Here is a 21696-nt window from a genome sequence, read left to right as displayed (position 1 = left end):
GGTGCAATAAGCAGAAAACAAATTAGATTAGCACTGGTTCACTGCTTTGGCATGCAGACAGAAGAATGATAAAAAAAGGCGAGACAACTGCGAAGTTATCTTTTCCAATCTAATAAGGGCGTCAGATCTTGTGACTCACAAGCCATGCTGAAAAAAGTATGATGTAAAAGCTCTTCCGTGGAGGCCCTATATCTAACGTCCACACAGAGGCACACACTTAAGAATCTCTTAATTTCAAGAGATAAAGATTCTGGACTTTTCAATTTCGGAGTTCCGTTTGTTGCTATTAAATATAAAGCTTTCAAAGGATCTTCATTCAAATAAGGCGGCTCTCCTTCAAGCATTTCGATGGTCATAATACCTAATGACCATACATCCACTTTTTCATCATATTCGCGTTGCTTGACTACTTCTGGTGCCATCCAGTATGGCGTACCAACCATGGTTGCCCTTTTACTTCTCTTGTCCGTCAATTTGGCACAAAATCCAAAATCAGTAATCTTAACTCTTGCTCTTGTATCTAATAACACATTATCTGATTTGATATCTCTATGAATGATGTTTTTATCGTGTAAAAATTGTAGACCTTGACAGGTTTCGCGGACAATATATGCAATTTGAGGCTCTGTCATTGGCGAATGTTCACTACCATTCGTGGGACTGTTTTCTATAATGTCGGTTAAAGAACCGCCCTCCATAAACTCCATAACAACCCAAAGATCATCTTCTGTTTTTAAATATGCTTCCAAAAAGTTGACAATATTCTTATGACGCGAATCCTTCATGACCAATATTTCATTGACAATCAGTTCTTTACGAGGTTGCTTTGAGAGTACCATTTGTTTAATGGCGACTTTATCTCCGATTTGAGGTGGTTCATCAAGTGTGTTTGAATCTGAGTCTTCTTGTGTGCAAGGCAATTCAATTCTTTGCGCCAAGTAAACGGAGCCACTGGCACCTTGACCTGCTTTCTCGATCATATTGAAATATGACGATGGATCATTATTGAATGTCACACTCTTCAGCTTCGCCATTATTTCTGCATTGGACATAGATGGCTTTGTCTGCTTCCTCTGCTTTGTCACAGCAACATCCTTCTTGGAATCAGCTTCCGGTTTCTTTGGGGCTTGTCTCAATGGTTGGGTAGGGTGTTGGGCCACTGGGTGAGGCTGACGTTGTTGATTTGAAGCGTTATTAACAACATTCCCGCTTAGTCCTTCCTTTTTAAAATTGGGGTTTGATATCGGAGGCTGTGGAGCGGCTCTTTGAGGTTGCAATTTTGATAATGTAACATTTTGATTTTGGGTATCCAAATTCGACACCTTTGGTATGGTTACCTGGGAGACCGTAGATGGTATCGAGGGTTTGTTGAGCGCATACGGGTTCACCATATTATGCTGAGGTCTGTGAGGATTTACCTGTCCGCTTGACTGTTGTCTCTGTTGCTGCGGCTTATACTGCTGCGGTTGCTGTTGGATGTGCTGGTTATAATAGTCGCGAGGAGCTGCTGCTTTTTTATTGTACAAAGTTCCCGTAGGTGATTGTGCGTTCATTGATTGCTGCATATGCGAGTGTTGATGCTGTTGTTGATAAACCTTTGAGTGCTGTGGTGATGATGTTTTTGTATACAGAGGAGTGATTGAAGGTTTTGATGATGCATTTGCATTTTCTGAACTTGCTGATAGAGGCGTAGATCTTTGAGAGGAAAAACCGGCAGATTTAGTACCAGAGTTTCCGGTAACTTTAAAATCTTTGGGATTTGAATTGGAGTTTTTGTAGTTCAACGGCTTGATAGTATCGCTATTAATGGTATTGATATTATTATCACTATTATTGTTGTTCAAAGACTGACTTTGAATGTGAGATTGAGCCTTATTTCCGTTCGCCAGACTTATATTACTTTTATTGTTATTATTATTTGATATCCCATTGTACTCCTGGTAAAATTGCAAAACTTGAATGACAGCAGCAGAATCATTATTCCAGTCTTCACCAGTAATTCTGGAATGTTTCAACAATTTTTCCCAATTAGAAGGCATACCAACAAAGCTACCGGTTTCTGGATCGAAACCCACATGAACTTTATGAGTAAAATTTGTGGGCGATGAGACACCGCTTAACAAAGGACATTTGACAAAGATGGAATCCAGCCAATTATGCAGTTCTTGCTCTGTCTTTGGCGATATATATATGGTTTTTCTTGAACTTGAATCAGTGCCACCACTCGAGCTTCCAGAACCCGATGATGCTATAGAGTTTGAAGATGACGAAACTCGCTCATTAGAGCGCACCAGTTCAAAACAGTTCTGTTTCAGCTGCGTTCTGCTAACACTTACAATACTTGTCAGTGGTATTTGTAAAACCGGATCTTCAGCAACTTTATCATTTTTATACAATATCAAATAAGAATCGTTCAAAACCATATATCTTTTCTGCCACAAGAATGATAGCAGTCCGTCATCCTTGCAGGATATCCAGCCTGCTCGTTTTTTGAAATACATCGTGGGTTGGGACACTGAACGCGTATTTCCTTGTCGAGGGGGAGTATTTGTATTGAATCGCGTTATAGGTTTGGTCTGGTTATACCCAGAAGCCTGACTTTTCATCATTCCAGGTGGTCTTGGAGCAGGCCCAATATTCTGGAAGTCGTTATCCGATATCTTATTTGCGGCTGCAGAAAGTGACATATCTAATCTTGACGGATGATGAGACCACTTTTGAGTACCAACGTGTTCTATGAAACGAAGCACGTAATTCTGGAGCAACCTATGACCTGGATCTTACTTGATCTTCGAAAAGAACGTTGATGAAACACCAATTCAAGCTGCGGATAGGTTTTCTTCGAGAGCTTACGCGTGTGCGTGAAATGTGTTGAATCCCCACCTGTTCTAGGTTGATTCCTCTTTTTTTTTTTACTCTCAGTTATTTGCAGTGTAGCCTATTCTTAAACTTACAAATAGCCTACTCAACTGCATAAGCTATAAGCTTCAAGAATCTCCCTATTGTTTCCTAGTTTCATCAATATGGCGTTTTTCAACAGTCTCTCCATATTACTCTGCGTTTCAGGATTTCGAACTTGAAAAAAAGATATTGCGAAATCGGGAAAATTAAGATTCAAACCGGGTAAACTTCAATTCTCGTTATAATAACCGAAAGGAGAAATATGAAATTTCGCGATCTGTTTCGCTATCAAGAATAATGAAGTAACATCCACAGTCCATTGATGGGTGTGCGTGCTCTGCCTAGATTTCGCTGATCCGAAAGAGAATCTCAGATGAGGCGTGATGTGGCATACAAAGGGTATTGAACGCTTTGTACAGTTTGTTAGGTTTTCATCGTCGAATGGTGCAAGAAAAGTAGCTATACAATGGCTAAAGTATTTAAGTGTGGATACCGTTCCGTTGAAGTTGTTCACTATCAGGTATGATAGATCCAGTGGACCCGGTGGGCAAAATGTCAACAAGGTCAACAGTAAATGCACTTTGACTCTGAGCAATTTTTCCAAATGTTCGTGGTTGCCAAATGAAGTGCGACAGCAGCTGATCGAGAAACCTGTTAGGTACTACGCCAAGCGCAGCGACTCGCTAGTTGTTCAGTCAGACGAGACAAGATCAAGAGACGCAAACAAACACGTATGTTTGATGAAGCTGGTTACTGAAATCAGAAATAGCTGTTGGTTTCCCGGCGAGATCGATCAGACAACTGTGAAGAAGTGGGAGAATATAAAGAAGAATGCTGACCGGAAAAGAATACGCCAAAAAAAGATTAGCAGTGAAAAGAAAAAACTTCGAAGTAAACTCGATTTCTGAATTGTTTTATGTACTGTTGCTAGACATTGCGTTACTTTTACCGAGCCAGTAGTCCCTTCTGGTCTGGGCATCTACGGTGTATTTTTTTAATGATGATTCGCCATCTTGATCATCATCATCGTTTGTATCATTATTTGTTTTTGTTGTTGTCTTTTCTTCAGCCTCCAAGGGGTTGTATCCGTCGCCATCATCGTCATCTTCATCATCAGTAGGGAGCCCCATTAGAGATTCGACACTGTTCTTCGGGTTATCATCCTTAGGAGGTGCCTTGCTCGACTCCCGTTTGGAATCCGAGGACCCATTATTATCAATGACCACGTTAGGAGTGGGAGATGCAGTTTTACTCCTTTTCTTGTGTTTACCTTTCTCTTTCTGTTTATCCCTCTTGCGTTTTTTGGTAGGAGGTTCTTCAATGTGATACATATCTTCTTCTTCGTCTATAGCTTGATCTACTGCCTCATCACCACTTGGATCTATGAATACTTCTTCATGAACAATCCTGCTGCGTTTCTTATGGTATCGTTCGTTTTCCTCAATAGCTTTGTTGATAACAAGATTTCTTTCATCATTGAAATCTCTTGCTTTCCCTCTATATTTTATGACGTCTCCTAAAATACTTTTACCCAATCTATCCTTAAAAGTAGCCATATCCAATTCAAAGCATCTGTTAGTTAACAAATAGAACGCACCTGCGAAGGATTTCTTTATATCTCGTAAGTTGAATGAACCTCTACTGATATTATTGGAAGGGTCACCAGGATCTTGAATGGCTAATGTGAATGTTCCTCTAGTGTTGAGATCTTTCCAGTCGCTTTTTGGTATATACGTAGGTTTACCATCACTCACACTGATACTAACATCATCATAAGCAAAATTCTTTCCATAAAGTTCAAAAAAGTCAATTAATAAAACACCTAAATTGTCCATCGGGTCAACTTCATTTGTTATTATTCTTGGATGTAAATGCAAAAATGCAAAAACGAGGCATATTATGCTAAATCCACCTAAACCACCAGTGTGAACATTATTTAATCTTCTTGAATGTAAAAATTGCTTGACTATAAGAACGAGTTCTCTTAACCCAGGTGTGTCATCCAGCCACTCTCTTATTAGTCTAGCGGCTTCAATTCCATTTGTTCTCTCAAAAGAAACATCGATATGGATCTGCGATTCAGGTTCAACAAATTTGATGATAGGAACTCTTGCCTTCGCGATAACTTCCACTCTAGAAGCTAATTTCTTCTTTTTTAGGTGACTAGCTAAAGAATACAGGCTATTTCGATTTTCTTTGTCGCTATTTTTACTAATGACAACGCAATCAATATCAGAGCCGGGCAAATATAAATCTGTTGCATATGACCCAAATACATTCAAATCCGCATCTGGCCATAACTGTTTAATAGCCTGGCGAATTTTACTAATCGTCCTGTTACGAGTTTCGATTTCATTCTTATTTGGTGAGATATAACCAACAAAGTCTTTAATTTCCATTGTTAACCAGTCTGCTATTTCTTTCTGTCTTGAATGATCATGATTTAAAATCCAGGGATAATCTGAATTTAGAGTCCTTAAGTGTGGATTTGACATTTTATTGGTCTCCATCTGAGCTTCTTGTATTCCCTCATCATTCTCTTTCTCTGCCATTGTTTGCTCTTCTTCGGAGCTATTAGATAATGCAATAAAATCATCATTGGCAGCTAAAGCATTGCCATCAACACTACCAAGCCTAGGAACCGGCTCATTTGAAGATTCAATCTCACCGTCAGATGATATTAACACTGTGGGCACATCTCGGGGACTATCGTAATGGCCATCGTAATCGTCATATCCATCATCATTGTCCTCTTCATCGATGATCAAAATATCGTCGGAAATATGATGCTTTTTGTCCAGTATTTCAGATTCACTGGAGTCGACCGTAAGGTTTTCGTACTTGTTAACATGATTATCGACGTCATTGAATACTTGAAAATTTTTCTGTGCTTTGCTCAAAGAGGATTTTCTCATTCTTCTTGTTTTTTTGTTGTCTCTGCTATGCACTGCCGACTTATTTTTCTTCTGCCCATCGATACTCTTTCCTAAGTCACTTCTTCTCATGGCCCCTCACCCCAATATACTAAAGACACTAGAACGGTGTAGCAATTTCAATTATATTATTGATGTTGTCAGTATTGGTGCTCATCTCATCTCACTTCACTACTGAAAAAAGTAGCAGAAATTACGTTGGTAGTGATTATAATCACACGAACCGCGTTTTAATGTTACAAACTACTACTTATATTATTAATGATACAAAACAAACTCGCCCTCAGCGAAGTTGCTCACATTTTATGGTCTTTGATCTTAGAATACTCAAAGTGCGTTAGCCTCTCAGGCTTTCCGGTATATTCTGACCTTGACATATCCAACCTATTGGTTGTTTTAAACCCTTTTCTCGATTGATGTAGCGATAATCTTCCAAAATGTTCACGATATAATCTAGCGAAAAACCTCTTGCCAAACCGGTCTCAATAGCCTTACAGAGCACTCGGCGCCTCGAGTACCTTTTGTTGACCGCTGGATCTCGCCTCCAACCGGTTTGATATATATTTTCCATCTCCCGTATAGATGGCTGCCCATTGAAACCCTGCGTGTATTCTTTCCATACCTCCATGACAGAGTGTGGAGATTTTAAAAATTGAAAGTTGCCCACATACACACTTCTCTTTCTCTTACGACCCTTGCTGGTGAGGTATTGCTCTTCTTTCAGGTCTGTGCCCATTTCGTTCCCACCACCGTTTGATTGTGCTTGAATATCTGTTTGCTGATCACATTCTTCTGCTGAGAGGCGCCTACCGTGGCCATCGTGTGTGTGATGATTATCATAAAAATGCGTTTGAGCGGCCACAGAATGACCTGGATTTGTTTTTTCTGATGCTTGTATATGATCAAAATCTCCATAGGAGAGCATTGATAACTGACGATCATCAGTATGCGAGATGACCTTATTCCCATCACTAGTGTGGTGATCATTATTATTGTTGTTGTGATTGTTGTTGTTATTGCTCCTGTTGCTGCCACCGTTACCGTTACCATTACCGTTATTATTATTATTGTTATTATTATTGTTATTATTATTATTATTATTATTATTATTGCTACTGCTATTATTATCATTATGGTTATTGTTCTTGCTATTATTATTAAGCTCATCAGCACCATTAGTCTTGGCATTATTATTGCCAATATGCGTGTTGACCGTTACAGAAGCGCTGTCGTGCTGAATTGGCGCCACTGACTGTGATGACGTCGTGCCTCCGTATTGTTGGTGAAAAGGGCCAGAGTCATCGGGTCTATGCTTACTAGAGTTTCTAGTTGAGCTATGAGGGCTTTCTTCTCCCAAAATGTCACTAAAGATCCCGTCGGGGTCCAGCGCTCGTGTGGTGCTGTCAGGAACGTATCTACCATTCGTATTAACGACACTACCAATAGATGCTGCTGTTGCGGAGATGCCGTGCAGCGTACCCGTGAGCTTCTCACGCAATATTCCAGCATGCCTATACTCGTCATTGAGAAAAGTTGAAATCACTGCATTTAATTCACTTATCTGCTGTTGTTGCGAGCATATCACCATGTCATATTTTTTAAATCGGTGATCCAAAGAACTGCTTAACATATGAACCATCCGCTCAAATACGGAAATTTGTCGCTCCAAATTCGATAGCCTATCTTCCATCAACACTCTGTCCTGATCCATAATTGAAAATTATGCACAACTATTGCTTAAAAGCCACGCCACGCCACGCCACGCCAAGCTACGCTAAGCCAAGCGGAGTCCAATTTAGAGGTACAATACCACCGCTCACTGCACAACAAACTACCTCTTCAAAGAGAACCTGCTCTCCTACCAACTGTAATAAATGATAAATGGTATCAATGGGTTTCAATTCAACAGAGATAAAAGCAATCCCTCAATAATGATTGAATGGAATTTCTTAGAATTGGAAAAGGAAAGCCAATTACCAAAGCACACTGCAGGATAAAATTAAGTATTGCCCAATAATTGAAACTATCAACCACACCACTGTGTAAACTACAATCTTTACTTACGCCATTTTTTTTTTGTATATTTGTACTTTCAAGTTAGTCCTTTTTCACCCACAATGGCAAATTTTCGATGTGCAATCCAGGTAGCTGTCCGCAAATTGCAAAAAAATTTTTCAGGTAGTGAAGAGGGGGTTTATTGTATTGTGCAACGCCAGTCGTCAAATAAGGCTGACACCACTGGACGAAGTAGTATCAATTCATAATAACAATTTTAACATTACGTATATAGGATAATTTTATCTATTTGTATAATGTTGTAGCCAAACAGGGTGAAATGCCCGTGAGGCTAAATGTATCCGGCAGCAACCATCGAGTAATTAATGTGGGGCTGACTTTTCGTATAATGTACAGTAGAAACGGAGGGGTTCTCTACAACAATGCCATAACGATACCACCGGCGATAGCACCGATTCCAGCTCCGGCAATCTTTTGATTTACAGCAGCACCCTCAAAAGATGGCACGACATGGCTTGTGGAGTTCGCACTAGTACTGCTTGTCAAGTTTTGCAGGGCGGAAGATGCCAACGTTGACATAGTAGATGTTGTGTATGGAGTTGAAGTCGAATTAACAGTTGAAACCATTGAAGTGGTTACAACTGGAGTGGTGGTTTCGTCGACGTATGTAATACTCTGAGCGGCAGCTAGACCAGCGATGGAAGCGAAAGTGACAGCGGTAGAGAACTTCATTATATAGGATTGGAGGTAACGAGTGGAGTGGTTTGGTTTCTTTTCAGTAGATTTCGAAAGAAACAGGATTATTGTTTTTTATCCCATGCTCCATCTTCTTTTTATATCTTTACGATCGCTGACACACTGAAGGTGGCCTCGAGTTTCCAGGAAACGCGAATTGGATACACTTCTTTTCGCGACAGTATGGCTGAGCAGTGCTGATGCGAATATTTACAATGAAGTTGCAGCAGCCACGGCGGATACGCTATCACGATGTATCGATGTCTATGTGTTTGTTGTAAAAGCTTTTTTTTTGGTTCATTTGTACTCAACTTTCTTTTCGCGTCGCGACGCGAATGATTTTTCGCGACAGATGCTATAGGCCCAATTTAACTTGAAGTAATTCAGATAACTCATTGTACTTGTGGCTATATCGCATATGAGTTGGCTGGAACCCGGTACTGTGTTGTGATGCCACACTAGCAGTAGAAACGGAAGTGGCTAGTGTCAGGTTTTCTTGCTGTTGTTCGTGATTTCGATTCATCGATTGAACATTATCTCTTGAGCTCTGCAAACTGTCGAAAAACTCTGGCAAAGTAAGATTTTTGAGCGATTTAGGATTATCAAATATGCCTATGTTATTTGCAAATTCCAGATCTCTTGTGTCTTTTTGATTCAATTTAAAACTTTCCTTTGGGTACATCGAAAGCTGAACCTTGTTTTCGTCGCCAAAGTACACCAAATCCTTAGTTAAATTCAATTTGTAAAATAAGTCTGCATTGTCATTCATGATGGACTTCATCAAAATTGTGAGCAGTTCGTCCCGTGTCATGCAGCGGGTGTCATCTAGTTTAAGCAAATTTTGAACATCGGTAAATGATAAGCATGAATAGACCGGTGCTATCTTGGTCCATAACTTGATCAACTGAGCCAAATGATAAATTGTTTCTATGACGCCCTCAAAATTGTTTTTCAGTCTCTCTAGACGCTGTATCGAATTGTAAAGTCCAACTAGATTCAGGGCCGTGAAGTTGTCATAGATTTTTCGGAGCACTATCACAATAGGAACATTATATGCGATTTTTATTTGTTCAAGATCAAATGGATTTATTTTATTCTCGGTTTTGAGGTGCAAAATCATGCTCGTAAATGTGAAGCCAGTCAGTATAAACTTTTCATAGGCAGTAGTGAAATTCTGTTTTGAGCCGCCAATCTCCTCAATGTGCTGAAGACATTCCCAGAATTCAGATTTGAGCGTTTGAACCTCATGATGAAATTCTTGTGTGTTGATGCCTCTTTCTCTGGAATTTATACGATTAAGAATTATTATTGCTTTTGATAAGTGCAGCTGAATCATCGATCCTAATCTTTGTGACACCGATATTGAACTTGCTGTCATACTTTCAAACTCATCGACATACTTGGTCCAGGTTTCCGGGCAGCATCTTTTGTTCTCGATAAAATTACAAATATAGCATTGAAGGATCAAACATATAGTATCAATACGGGATGTACTATCTTCGTGGCCGCACAACGCTTGCAATTCCGAAAGAGATCTTTGATCAATTATGCCTTTTTCAAGCCTGTCATGCCATATAGTTGCGCTTATCTTCCCAAAGTTCACAGCATGCAACGATATTCTACGTCTGTTGAAATTATCGTCAAATAGTTGAAGGCATTTCATTTGCAGTTTCATTTTAAGTAGCAAGGAGTACTGGTCAATACTCTCAACGGCAAACAAGAATTCACGGTTCAGATTAGGGAATAAATCAGCTAATAAAACAGAAACAGTCTCCTGAAACACATCACTTCTTATTCTTTCATAATTTTCATTTGTAAAATCTACAAATGCAGTGAAATCATGTAGTATAAAGTCGCACATTTCTTCAGAAATTTTGCTATAGTGGACTTCCATTGATCGACTTCTCAGTATTTCAGTAATCGATTTGAAACTCTCCTCAACAAGATTGTCGTTCTTTTGGGCATATTGAAGTACATTGTGATACACTTCCCTTGCTCTAATGAAATCTTGCTCATCGGCACAGGACTGCGCTATTTCGAACTGTAAGGCCAAAAATTGTTCATTATGCTTCTCACATTTGTCTGATCTGCCTATCTCATATCGGGCTTCGCCACCTTCTTCCAGTAGACCCTCATCTTTATCCTCTGTTTCGTCTTCTATTCCATTTACTGCCTCATCCTCTGTTTCGTCCTCCATCTCAATGACTCCCATGTCTTCCTCATCAGACATCATAAAATCGTCATAATTGGCATCATCTTCAGACATACTCTTATTGGCAAAATCTACTATATGTTCCGCGTTCTGGATCGTTCAATTGTAGTATTCACTTTTTAGGGTCTCTCGCAAATATCCACGGCCTGTCAGGAGAGATCCCTTCATTTCAGACACTGCTACTACTTACTACTACAGAAAGAGTGAGAGAAAAGAAAGGGTTTCAGCTCTAAGCAGCACCAAACCCATCCGTTAGGAAAAAGACAACAAAATGTTCAGCTCATTGACCGCACGCTCTAATTTGAACAACTCCGGCGTCAAGTTAGCTCGCAGTTTCAAGTCTTTTGCTCCCGTTCTTTTCAACGCAGGTGAGTCAATTCCCAAAGGCCTTCCAGGATTGCAAGAAAACTCTCCCGGTAATCAGGTAGATATTGGTAAAGAGGTATCCAAAGGCAAGTACATTATTGTCGGATTACCTGCCGCGTTCTCTCCTGCATGTTCAGCTTCTCACGTACCGGGTTACATAAAGTACTTGTCGGAGTTGAAATCAAAGGGAATCAAGCAAGTTTTTGTTACCACTGTGAACGACTCCTTCGTGACCGCAGCTTGGGCTAAGAATTTGAACACTCCTGACGATATAAGAATTATTGCAGATACTCAAGGGGCCTTCGCTAAAGCCGGTGGGCACCTATTTGACTCTTCAAAGATCTTTGGCAATGAACGCTCCGTCAGATTTGCTGCCATTGTTAACGACGGTAAGGTCGTTGAAGAGTTCGAGGAGCCTGACAAGACCGGTGTTGACGTGTCTTCTGCTGAAAACGTATTGAAACATTTATAGGTACACTCTCATGAGTTCAGTATGTATTAATTCTATCCAGTAGCTCCCTTTCAGTTCGTTGCAATCAATAAAAGACACATATGATTGATAAGTTTCGACCTTGTAAGAACCTTGGATATACAGCGCTTTTCTCGATGATTCCATGGCGACGGCGATAAGAGTTTTCCTCGCGCCGTAGCTATGTCATTTGCATGAAAAGGTCCGAATTTTACCAACACATACAGATTATTAGTCATATATATATCTCATATAAGACGCAGGTGATCAGAAGAAGGCAGCAGACGAATCGAATAGAAGTTTAGTCAACCGGCTGCAACCGTGTCAAAAATGTTTCCAGTAAATATTGTTGCAAGACCAGGAAGGCTGTTATTTAGTAAAAGTCGTAGCAAGAAGTCCAGTTCATTGGAAAATGCAGCAATTGAGATGACCAATGGAAACAATTCCAATTCGAATCTTAGATCTGGATATGAAGGAAAGCCTGATGTAGAAGATGCAATTCTTAGAAAGAACAACGAAGTTTTAGTACCTCAGTTTTCAACCTCGGTTATCACCGCTGAGATTTCGAATAATGAAAATGATGTTTTACTGCTAGATAAAGATAAAGAGTTTCCGGATGGAGGAATGCAAGCCTGGCTTGCAGTGCTTGGGTCATTTGTTGGTCTTATACCTGTGTTTGGGCTGATGAATTCGATTGGTGCGATCGAATCGTATATATCGAAGAATCAGTTAGCAAATGTTGCACCATCTACTATTTCATGGATTTTCTCGCTTTACCTGTCGATTTCGTTCTTCAGCTGTATCTTGGCTGGTGGTTACTTCGACAGAAATGGTAGCAGAATGCCTCTGTGCATTGGGACAATTGCGTATGTAGGTGGTGTTATGGCATTGGCTAACTGTAGCACTGTTTGGCAGTTTATATTATCTTTCTCAGTATTAACCGGTACTGGCAGTGGTATACTAATGACACCATTGGTTAGTATAGTAGCTACTTGGTTTTTCAAAAAACGGGCCACTGCTACAAGTATTGCGACAATGGGTGGATCTGTTGGTGGCATTATTTTTCCTGTGATGCTGCGAAATCTATATGTCGAGGTTGGGTTTCAGTGGGCGATACGAATATTAGGATTTATATGTCTTTCCTGCTTACTGGTATCAATTCTGTTGGCTCGTGAAAAGGAAATACCAGTTGCTCAACCGTTCAACTCAAAGAGGGAATTGCTTGCATGGTATCTTTCGTCATCCTTCAACTGGAGGTACTACTTGGAGCGGAATTTTTTTTTGGTAGCACTTGGGGTTGCTCTTGAAGAATCATCTTTGACCACCTCCGCGACGTATTTGGGTTCTTACGCCCTGATGAGAGGTAATAATGAAACAATCGCTTATGCCTTGATTACCGTAACGAATGCTGTGGGGATTCTAGGTAGGTACATTCCAGGCTACGTGGCAGACAGATACATGGGCAGATTCAACATTGTTATTCTGACCGTTTCCATAGCAGCATTGTCTGACTTTATTATTTGGTTACCTTTTGGCGGGCACATCGGTGCCTTGTGGGCCTATGTCTGCGTGTATGGATTCTCAACAGGCTCCATTCTTTCCCTTACTCCTGTATGCATAGGGCAAATATCAAAAACAGAAGATTTCGGCAAGAGGTACTCAACGGCATACTGTCTACAGGCACTACTTACGCTAGCAGTACTGCCTATCGGTGGTTCCATCATTGGTGGTGGTTCGGTTTCGGAGTATAATAAATTCATCGCATACGTTTCTACATTAATGGCCGCAGGCGCAATTTGCTTCTTAATGGTACGATACTACTGTGTTGGCATTGGAATGCGTAAATTTTAAATCATACAAATTTCTGGAACAATTAAATTACACTTTCAGTTACTATGGGCACTTCATCATTCATTAACAAACTTTATTATTATAGATACATTTCATACATCATGACTTAATACGCCTTTATTATGACTGTAATTTCCTTATATAGTGCGATGTTAGGATTCTCAATTTCTAAGCTACCACTACATGTGGTTTTCTGATGTTTAGTCAAATTGTTGTTTTTTTTCATTTTTTTCATTTTTTTCATTTTTTCATCTTTTTTTCAAATTTCGTGTGAAACTTCTCTACCGACGCACGAGAGTATCCAATGAACTGTGTCATTGTCATCATCATAGTTTGGTAGTTCGGTTGTTCCCCCATATTAAAGATTTATTCTCCTCTCATTACGAAGAAGTATCGGATCTTTATAATTAATTACAAGAGGCTGAGGAAAATAAGTTATTTGCAAAGATGGGTATTGATCACACTTCCAAACAACACAAGAGATCCGGTCACAGAACCGCTCCAAAGTCCGACAATGTCTACTTGAAATTGTTAGTCAAACTATACACTTTCTTAGCTCGTATGTGTGGAATTTTTGTTATCCAATGAATTGAAGGATTCTGCTAAACAAAGTGTTCTGGGTAATAACCCGAACCACAAAGACGATAATTTGGAATCTGGTTCTTTTATCAGTAATTTCATTTCCTTGCAAAGGAATGCAGACGACGACGTTCAAGTAAGCGTACTCATCTGCATGCCTCGAATTCTGCGAGTGCAGAGAAATTCATCCTCTGAGTTACTCTGTGCGATCAGTGAGCAGAATCTGATAAATGTTCATTTTTGGAACCTTCAAAATTCATTAGATTTACTAACAATCGACTCTTTTGCTATAGGTCGTACTGATGCTCCATTCAACAAGGTTGTCTTGAAGGCTTTGTACATGTCCAAGATCAACAGACCACCAGTGTCTATTTCCAGAATTGGTAGAGCTTTGAAGCAGGAGGGTGCTTCCAACAAGACCGTTGTCGTTGTTGGTACCGTCACTGACGACTCTAGAATTTTGGACTTCCCAAAAGCTACTGTTGCTGCTTTGAGATTCACTGCTAGTGCTAGAGCCAGAATTGTCAAGGCTGGTGGTGAAGCCATCACTCTTGACCAATTGGCTGTCAGAGCTCCAAAGGGTCAAAATACCTTGATCTTGAGAGGTCCAAGAAACTCCAGAGAAGCTGTTAGACATTTCGGTTTCGGTCCTCACAAGGGTAAGGCTCCAAGAATTCAATCCAAGGGTAGAAAATTCGAAAGAGCTAGAGGTAGAAGAAGATCTAGAGGTTTCAAGGTGTAAGTTAGATAAAAGAACATGTCTACATACTTCACCTTTTAAACCACTATCATCTTTAATACTTTCATTTTGTCACCTAATGTTTTACTCTTTCTACTATAAAATTTACATGTATAAGTTTATTTGTAGCAGTAAACAAGCATTAGTTGGCATTTGATTTTTACGATAAGTTTTTATCTTTCATGTTATGTATATTAAACAGAGTAACTCAACTTTTCAATTCGAATATCTTATATCCACCACGCCTTATGCCTCTTTACTTTCCAGGTTTATACACCATGTACAACTCCAGACAAAAATACTCCTACGAGGGACTGTTTTCAGGACTTGGTGAACCCATACCTCTCCAAACATAACATCCATGCATTTTTGCTTTTCTGAATATTTTCATTTTTTTTCGCGTCATCGTATTAGCTGTTGTTAGACCGGCCGCAAGCTTGGAGATGGTTTAGCGGCATTTCGTCCTTCTAGCTGCAGAGGGGAACCGTTCTCGTTTGGCTGCGTAATGGAAAGATCTCGGTGCGAGGGTGTCTCTGTCCTAGTGGCAGATCTAGTCTACGCCGACAGGCTGGAAGGAGCCTCTTTCCCCTCGCTAGGCCGAGAAAGTTTCGTCTGACACTGGGTGTGGTGGTAACTTGGGACAATTCCAGTTAGTGCTCTGGTAAGTGTGGGAAGTATCAACAATCGGTGGTTGCGCACGGTTTGATGGTGAATGGGTAAGTAAGCTAGTGCAGATTTTGAATGGTATTAAGAAGTGTAAAGGCATTTCTTAAGTACTGTCAGAGGGTTTGTAAAGAAAGAGAGAATCAATAGGACATTATGCCAGGTGTTTCAGTTAGGTACGTATAAATATAGCGAATCAAGCACGAATGAGTGAATGGATGAAAATAAATGAATAAACGGATGCCAGAGCAAATGAGCGAATGGTTGTATGAAAGGAAAATCCACAAGTTACAGTATAGATAGGGACTCGAGGAGATACAAAAGTGAATTAATAGAGACATTTTCATGGCAGCGAACGAGCCATCAGTATCATTGGTAGAACTGTGGAATGCGCAGTGCCATAGCAAGATAGATTGAACCAAACAAAAGACATCAGAAGAAGGGAAGCAGTCAATTTTAGCAGAACACTAAGGAAAAAGCCAGCGCAGACGTAGGATCCATTTAATTTTGAATTCATTCAATTTTCAGACTCTTACGTGGAATTGGAACGTTAATTTTACTAACAATATTTTCCCCTTCATTTTTTACAGAGACGTTGCTGCTCAAGAATTCATCAATGCTTACGCTTCTTTCTTGCAAAGACAAGGTAAGTTAGACGTTCCAGGTTACGTTGACATTGTCAAGACCTCTGCTGGTAACGAAATGCCTCCACAAGATGCTGAAGGTTGGTTCTACAAGCGTGCCGCTTCCGTTGCTAGACACATTTACATGAGAAAAGAAGTCGGCGTCGGTAAGTTGAACAAGCTTTACGGTGGTGCTAAGAGCAGAGGTTCCAGACCTTCCAAGCACGTCAATGCTTCGGGCTCCGTCAACAGAAAGGTTTTGCAAGCATTAGAAAAGATCGGTGTCGTTGAACACTCTCCAAAGGGTGGTAGAAGAATCTCTGAAAACGGTCAAAGAGATTTGGACCGTATCGCCGCTCAAACTTTGGAAGAAGACGAATAAATATTTCACTAATCTTAGGATATTTTGTGTACATTTTATTATCTACTCATTTTGCAATTAATACAAAGTTCAATTAAGATTCAGCCGCCTTTTTGGAAATCTTTTTAATTTTGGTGTTGGAATGCTCGCAAATGTGTCGAGACTGTGGGCATCTGCTGCGTTAAGCCTTCGATAGAATATAAGTAAATATTTTTTCACGTCCGTGCCCATCTTCTGTGAATCATTTCTCCTTCATATATCACCTCTACTTTATCGTACACCGCAAGCTTCTTACTTCGTTTCTTTCATTCCACCATTAGTGCGGCAGCACACTGCATATACGCTTGTTGAGACTATTATGTGAACCAAACCTTGCCTGCTCCAGCTTACTATACACATACTACACATACTAGAGATTCGAAGTAGATCTGTGGAAGCCTGCAAGTAACTGAAATATGTCTTGTCTAGCCCTGTCATGGTCTAGCATGATTTGCGATAAACAAGTCTCAGCTACTTCTACAACCTTGTTATTTCGTAATTCAATATCTTGTCATCGCAACTGCCCTTCCAATTAAAAGCACTGCACCTCGAAGCCATCGGCGGTTTAAAGAGCGAAAAAGAACATTCTCATTATTTGGATTCTTTACGTCAAAGTGTGAGTAGGGCCAACGATAGCTCCTCCCCTAAAAGATTATTTTGAACAGGATTGTACGAGATCTTGATCAAGGGCAAGCAGGATGAATAATCATTCAAAAGAGATTCAAGAAAAAGCAGGAAAGGGATAAGACGGGACTAGACAATCTTGCTGAAACTAACGATTCTGGGATGGTTTCAGGTTGCGTAACTCATGGATATCCTCGGCCCTCCAATAAAAAAATGCTGCATGCACATAAGAACTGAGCACCGTCATATATACCAAAAGTTCAACTAATCTAGATTAAGTAGGGGCTAGTGATTTCACAGAGTGCGTATTAGACTACTTAAGTAAGTTGTTGAGTTCCCTGTTGACTCGATAATAATCTCTAGGTAAGACGAGTACGATCAGGAACGTTCTTCAGTCTACCGTTGTCATCAGTAACAGGAAAGCTGCCTTACTACAATTCAAAATGGGTGTTCAAGAAACACAAAGTTCTTTTGTAAGCCCAAATCTGCGATCAAGATATGGATTGTATCCGTATTACCCTTAGTTGATCCGTTGTTGCACCTATTTTTCGCGAGAATGAATGGCTAGGCTACTTTGGCACAATCACCAAAACCAACTATCCTAAAGCCGACGACACACTGCAGTGTTTGGAATTTCGGGCTGGCCACATCTCAGCGTCTTGCAGCATTGTTGTATAAAAGGAAGGTGCCTCAAGTAAAGAAGGGCAAGATCAATTCTCAAGGCACCAGTAACACAATGGAATCCTCAGGTCCGCAAGAGAGCACTAGCAGGATTGCAGACCCTCAAAGGACTGATAGCCCAAGGTCTAACGATGATTGGAATGTCAAGGATACATTCATTATTGAAGAGCAAATCGAAGTTTCAGAGGGAAGTCACAAAGATGTCAGTATAATGGAAACTCTCAAGAAAAGTTTCTTCAAATATTTGAAGTTTGTTGGCCCTGGTCTAATGGTGAGTGTTGCATATATTGACCCTGGTAATTATTCCACGTCGGTAAGTGCGGGTGCTTCAAACCAATTCTCATTACTTTGCATAATTCTAATGTCAAATTTCATTGCTATTTTTCTGCAATGCTTATGTATTAAACTTGGCTCAGTTACTGGATTGGATTTATCGCGTGCATGTCGAGCATATTTGCCCAGATGGATGAACTTGACTCTGTATTTCTTTGCCGAATGCGCCATTATAGCTACTGATATTGCTGAAGTCATTGGTACTGCAATCGCTCTAAATATTCTGATAAAAGTTCCATTGCCAGCTGGTGTGGTCATAACAGTTATAGATGTTTTCGCGATTATGTTCGTTTACAAGCCTGGTACCTCTTCGATCCGATTTATCAAAATGTTTGAATATGGTGTTGCTCTACTTGTTCTAGGAGTGTGCATATGTTTTGCGGTTGAGCTCGCATATATTCCAAAGACCACTTCAGTAAGACGTATATTTAGGGGCTTCGTGCCTTCTTCTCAAATGTTTGAGCATGATGGATTGTATACTGCTATTGGTATCCTCGGTGCTACTGTTATGCCACATTCTCTGTTTTTGGGTTCAGGGTTGGTTCAGCCAAGGTTATTGGAATATGACGTTAGTCATGGTAACTATTCGATTTCTGATTCCGATCTTGCTGACAAGAAATCGAAAGAAGAAGTATTGGAGACCAAGTATTTCTCTTACAAGCCATCTCTAGCAGCGATAAGATATTGTATGAAATACTCTTTCGTTGAACTTGCATTGACCTTATTCACATTAGCTCTATTCATCAATTGCTCGATTTTAATCGTATCCGGAGCTACCTTGTATGGAACAGAAGGCGCTGCTGATGCTGATTTGTACACCATTCATGATTTACTTTCCAAAACTTTAGCACCTGCCGCAGGTACCGTTTTTATGGTGGCATTGTTATTGAGTGGACAATCTGCTGGTGTTGTTTGTACCATTGCAGGACAGATTGTATGTGAAGGACACATCAATTGGAAATTGGTCCCTTGGAAGAGACGGCTTGTAACAAGAGCTATATCTATGATACCATGTCTTGTTGTCTCTATATGCATCGGTAGACCTGCATTATCCAAAGCTCTGAATGCTTCACAAGTTGTATTGTCTATTTTATTACCATTCTTGGTAGCACCATTAATTTATTTCACTTGCAAGAAATCTATAATGAACGCTGAAGTTAAAGATGAAGATGGTTCTGTGACCAGAAAAGTTAACATGGCAAACAATTGGTTTACGACAATTGCTGCAGTTTTGATTTGGATTTTTTTATCATTCTTAAACGTCTATGCTATTGTGCAGCTAGGCATATCTCATGGAGACATCAATTGAAATTTAAACGAAAAGCAAACAATTCATTAACTAACAAGTCAGTAAAAAGTATACAGCCGAAGCCAAGAGAGATACGTATGTATATATATTCGCTTCTAATAGGTTTGACGATACGCTTGATTAAAATATCATCTGTTATATGGATGATATCCATTGTTACGTCTGTTAAACCCACTGCGTCCGCGATATCCACCACCACCATTATTATTGCCTCCACGGTAGTTGTTACGGTGACCACCACGATAATGATAATCACGATCACTACGATCACTACGATCCCCGCGATCCCCGCGATCCCCACGGTCGCCACGGTCACCGCGCTCACCCCGCTCACCGCGATCATTGCGGCCGTAATGTGAACCTTTTTCAGATGATGAAGGACCTCTTGGACCCCTTGGTAGATTTATTTGTAGCTTATTGTCGCCATTATCACTAGAAGGATCTGCTTCATCATTTTTCTGATCAGAAGATGGTTCTCCACCTATAGTTTGTACATTAGAAGTACTATTATTATTGGAGTTTGACTCATCACCTGCATTTGGAGTTCCAGATCCGTTCGTTGGAGATCCTGCTGTATTACCCATTCCAGGCATGTTATAACCCGGCATCATCATCGACATTTGTTGCATTTGTTGCTGGAACATTTGACTATAATCCATACCGGTCTGCTGCTGCATTTGTTGATAGTATTCCTGCATCTTTTGATAGTATTCAGCCATTGCCTGCGGGTTGAACATTGGATTGAAACCACCCATACCACCCATCATTGGATTTTGATACATTTGTGCCATTGGGTTTGGCATACCTGATGAAGATTGTATGCTGCTCTCATTGCCTTGTTGCTTTTGCATATGTCTGGGTTCTGCTCGCTTTATTTCGATTTTTTTACCTTTAAAATCAATAAATTTATTCTGACATACCTTGTCGACAGCATCCGGTGAATCATAGGTGACAAATCCAAAACCTCTCGATCTACCAGTATCCTTATCAAGCATTAATTGTGCATCGATAATTGTTCCCCACTGAGCAAAAAATTCTTCGAATTCCTTTGGTCTAACGTCAGCACCGATACCACCGACAAAAATTTTACCAGTCTTATCTTGCTCCTCTCTCGGAATGGCTCTCTTTGGATCAATAACTTTACCATCAAGAATATGCTGACTCTTAACAACTTCATCGACACTCGAAGGTTCATCAAATGTTAGAAAACCAAATCCTCTTGATCTACCTGTATTTGTGTCCTTCATGATTTTAAGATCGATAACTCTACCATATTTGCTAAAGTAGTCTTTCAATGCATCTTCAGTAGTTTCCCAGTTCAATCCTCCAATAAACATTTTACAAATATCTCTTGATAAATCAGCTTTAACGGAGTTCAATGCTGCTTGTTGTTGCTGTTGCTGCTGTTGTGTTGGCTGTGGATTGAATTGTGACATTGTTTGTTGTAATTGTTCCCATGACATCTCTGTTCCTTGACCTGGTTTCTCATTTGGATTTCCTGAAGAATTGACGCCTTGCTGATCTATATTATTATTAATATTATTATTAATATTATTATTATAATTATTAGATTTACTTTCACTACTAGTTTCATTACTACTATTATTACTATTAGGTGTAGATACTTTATTCAAATTAGATGATAACGCCTGTAGTGCAGCCAATTGATCTAACGACGACGTGGCATTACTAGTAGAATCTCCATTGGTGGTTGTTTTGATCGCATCTTTATTAGTTTCCTCCTTGTTCTCCACTACCGTTGTTGTGGATGTGGATTCATCCCCGTAAATATCATTAAAGTCTTCGTCGTCAGAATTCATATTTCCTAGTGTATGAGTATGAATTCGAATGTGAATGTGAGAATGTGAATGTTTATTAAATAATCAAAGAAAATAAAATCAACAATCTCCCCCGCTGAGCTCCTGATTATGTTATTTTTTTTGTTCGATATGCAAGCAAAAAAGCAAAATAGTTCCCAAAATAGTTCGCTATGGTTGCTTCCTGATGGATTTTTTGGCTTGGTTTGTTTTCTTACCTACAAGTGCTTTTGTTGAAACTGAAGAGATGCTACTATTTCGCTTTCCCCCTCGTCTTCAAAACTTACGATATGTAAAGAATATGTCTTTGAATACCTAAATCCTCTACTTGACTAAAAAACCTCAAAGTCCGACGTATATGCCTAGTTTCAAAGTATAATATACGATGCCTTAACACCTGAATCTTCACCAAAAGTATCTTGAGGCTACGTTCTTTTTATGAAAT

At 39.9% G+C, this 21696-nt stretch overlaps 11 protein-coding genes across 11 annotated transcripts; 6 read left to right on the top strand and 5 right to left on the bottom strand.

Annotated features, from left to right (window-relative positions):
• Nucleotides 1-95: 95 nt before the first annotated feature.
• CLA4 (serine/threonine protein kinase CLA4) lies at nt 96-2687 on the bottom strand (the record flags this gene model as incomplete). Its single annotated transcript, XM_037289549.1, has 1 exon — nt 96-2687. The coding sequence occupies one exon, from the start codon at nt 2685-2687 to the stop codon at nt 96-98; it is 2592 nt and encodes an 863-aa protein (XP_037145444.1).
• Nucleotides 2688-3284: 597 nt separating this feature from the next.
• On the top strand, nt 3285-3809 carry PTH4 (Pth4p; the record flags this gene model as incomplete). Its single annotated transcript, XM_037289548.1, has 1 exon — nt 3285-3809. One exon carries the CDS (start codon nt 3285-3287, stop codon nt 3807-3809), a length of 525 nt encoding a protein of 174 aa, XP_037145443.1.
• Nucleotides 3810-3815: 6 nt separating this feature from the next.
• PAP2 (non-canonical poly(A) polymerase PAP2) lies at nt 3816-5906 on the bottom strand (the record flags this gene model as incomplete). Its single annotated transcript, XM_037289547.1, has 1 exon — nt 3816-5906. One exon carries the CDS (start codon nt 5904-5906, stop codon nt 3816-3818), a length of 2091 nt encoding a protein of 696 aa, XP_037145442.1.
• Nucleotides 5907-6171: 265 nt separating this feature from the next.
• On the bottom strand, nt 6172-7545 carry MSN1 (Msn1p; the record flags this gene model as incomplete). The annotated part of the gene is made up of 1 exon (XM_037289546.1): nt 6172-7545. One exon carries the CDS (start codon nt 7543-7545, stop codon nt 6172-6174), a length of 1374 nt encoding a protein of 457 aa, XP_037145441.1.
• A 1395-nt stretch (nt 7546-8940) lies between these two features.
• RRI2 (Rri2p) lies at nt 8941-10851 on the bottom strand (the record flags this gene model as incomplete). The annotated part of the gene is made up of 1 exon (XM_037289545.1): nt 8941-10851. One exon carries the CDS (start codon nt 10849-10851, stop codon nt 8941-8943), a length of 1911 nt encoding a protein of 636 aa, XP_037145440.1.
• A 217-nt stretch (nt 10852-11068) lies between these two features.
• HG535_0F02240 (peroxiredoxin family protein) lies at nt 11069-11635 on the top strand (the record flags this gene model as incomplete). The annotated part of the gene is made up of 1 exon (XM_037289544.1): nt 11069-11635. One exon carries the CDS (start codon nt 11069-11071, stop codon nt 11633-11635), a length of 567 nt encoding a protein of 188 aa, XP_037145439.1.
• Nucleotides 11636-11962: 327 nt separating this feature from the next.
• Nucleotides 11963-13483, top strand: MCH4 (Mch4p; the record flags this gene model as incomplete). Its single annotated transcript, XM_037289543.1, has 1 exon — nt 11963-13483. The coding sequence occupies one exon, from the start codon at nt 11963-11965 to the stop codon at nt 13481-13483; it is 1521 nt and encodes a 506-aa protein (XP_037145438.1).
• Nucleotides 13484-13930: 447 nt separating this feature from the next.
• On the top strand, nt 13931-14804 carry RPL18A (60S ribosomal protein eL18; the record flags this gene model as incomplete). The annotated part of the gene is made up of 2 exons (XM_037289542.1): nt 13931-14042; nt 14356-14804. The coding sequence occupies 2 exons, from the start codon at nt 13931-13933 to the stop codon at nt 14802-14804; spliced, it is 561 nt and encodes a 186-aa protein (XP_037145437.1).
• An 816-nt stretch (nt 14805-15620) lies between these two features.
• Nucleotides 15621-16469, top strand: RPS19A (40S ribosomal protein eS19; the record flags this gene model as incomplete). Its single annotated transcript, XM_037289541.1, has 2 exons — nt 15621-15640; nt 16055-16469. 2 exons carry the CDS (start codon nt 15621-15623, stop codon nt 16467-16469), a joined length of 435 nt encoding a protein of 144 aa, XP_037145436.1.
• A 1378-nt stretch (nt 16470-17847) lies between these two features.
• SMF1 (divalent metal ion transporter SMF1) lies at nt 17848-19434 on the top strand (the record flags this gene model as incomplete). The annotated part of the gene is made up of 1 exon (XM_037289540.1): nt 17848-19434. One exon carries the CDS (start codon nt 17848-17850, stop codon nt 19432-19434), a length of 1587 nt encoding a protein of 528 aa, XP_037145435.1.
• Nucleotides 19435-19562: 128 nt separating this feature from the next.
• On the bottom strand, nt 19563-21254 carry HRP1 (Hrp1p; the record flags this gene model as incomplete). The annotated part of the gene is made up of 1 exon (XM_037289539.1): nt 19563-21254. One exon carries the CDS (start codon nt 21252-21254, stop codon nt 19563-19565), a length of 1692 nt encoding a protein of 563 aa, XP_037145434.1.
• Between the last annotated feature and the right edge of the window lie 442 nt (nt 21255-21696).

Source organism: Zygotorulaspora mrakii, chromosome 6, assembly GCF_013402915.1.
Source record: "Zygotorulaspora mrakii chromosome 6, complete sequence".
Classification (NCBI taxonomy): Eukaryota; Fungi; Ascomycota; class Saccharomycetes; order Saccharomycetales; family Saccharomycetaceae; genus Zygotorulaspora; species Zygotorulaspora mrakii.
This window is presented reverse-complemented; position numbering and strand designations above follow the sequence as displayed.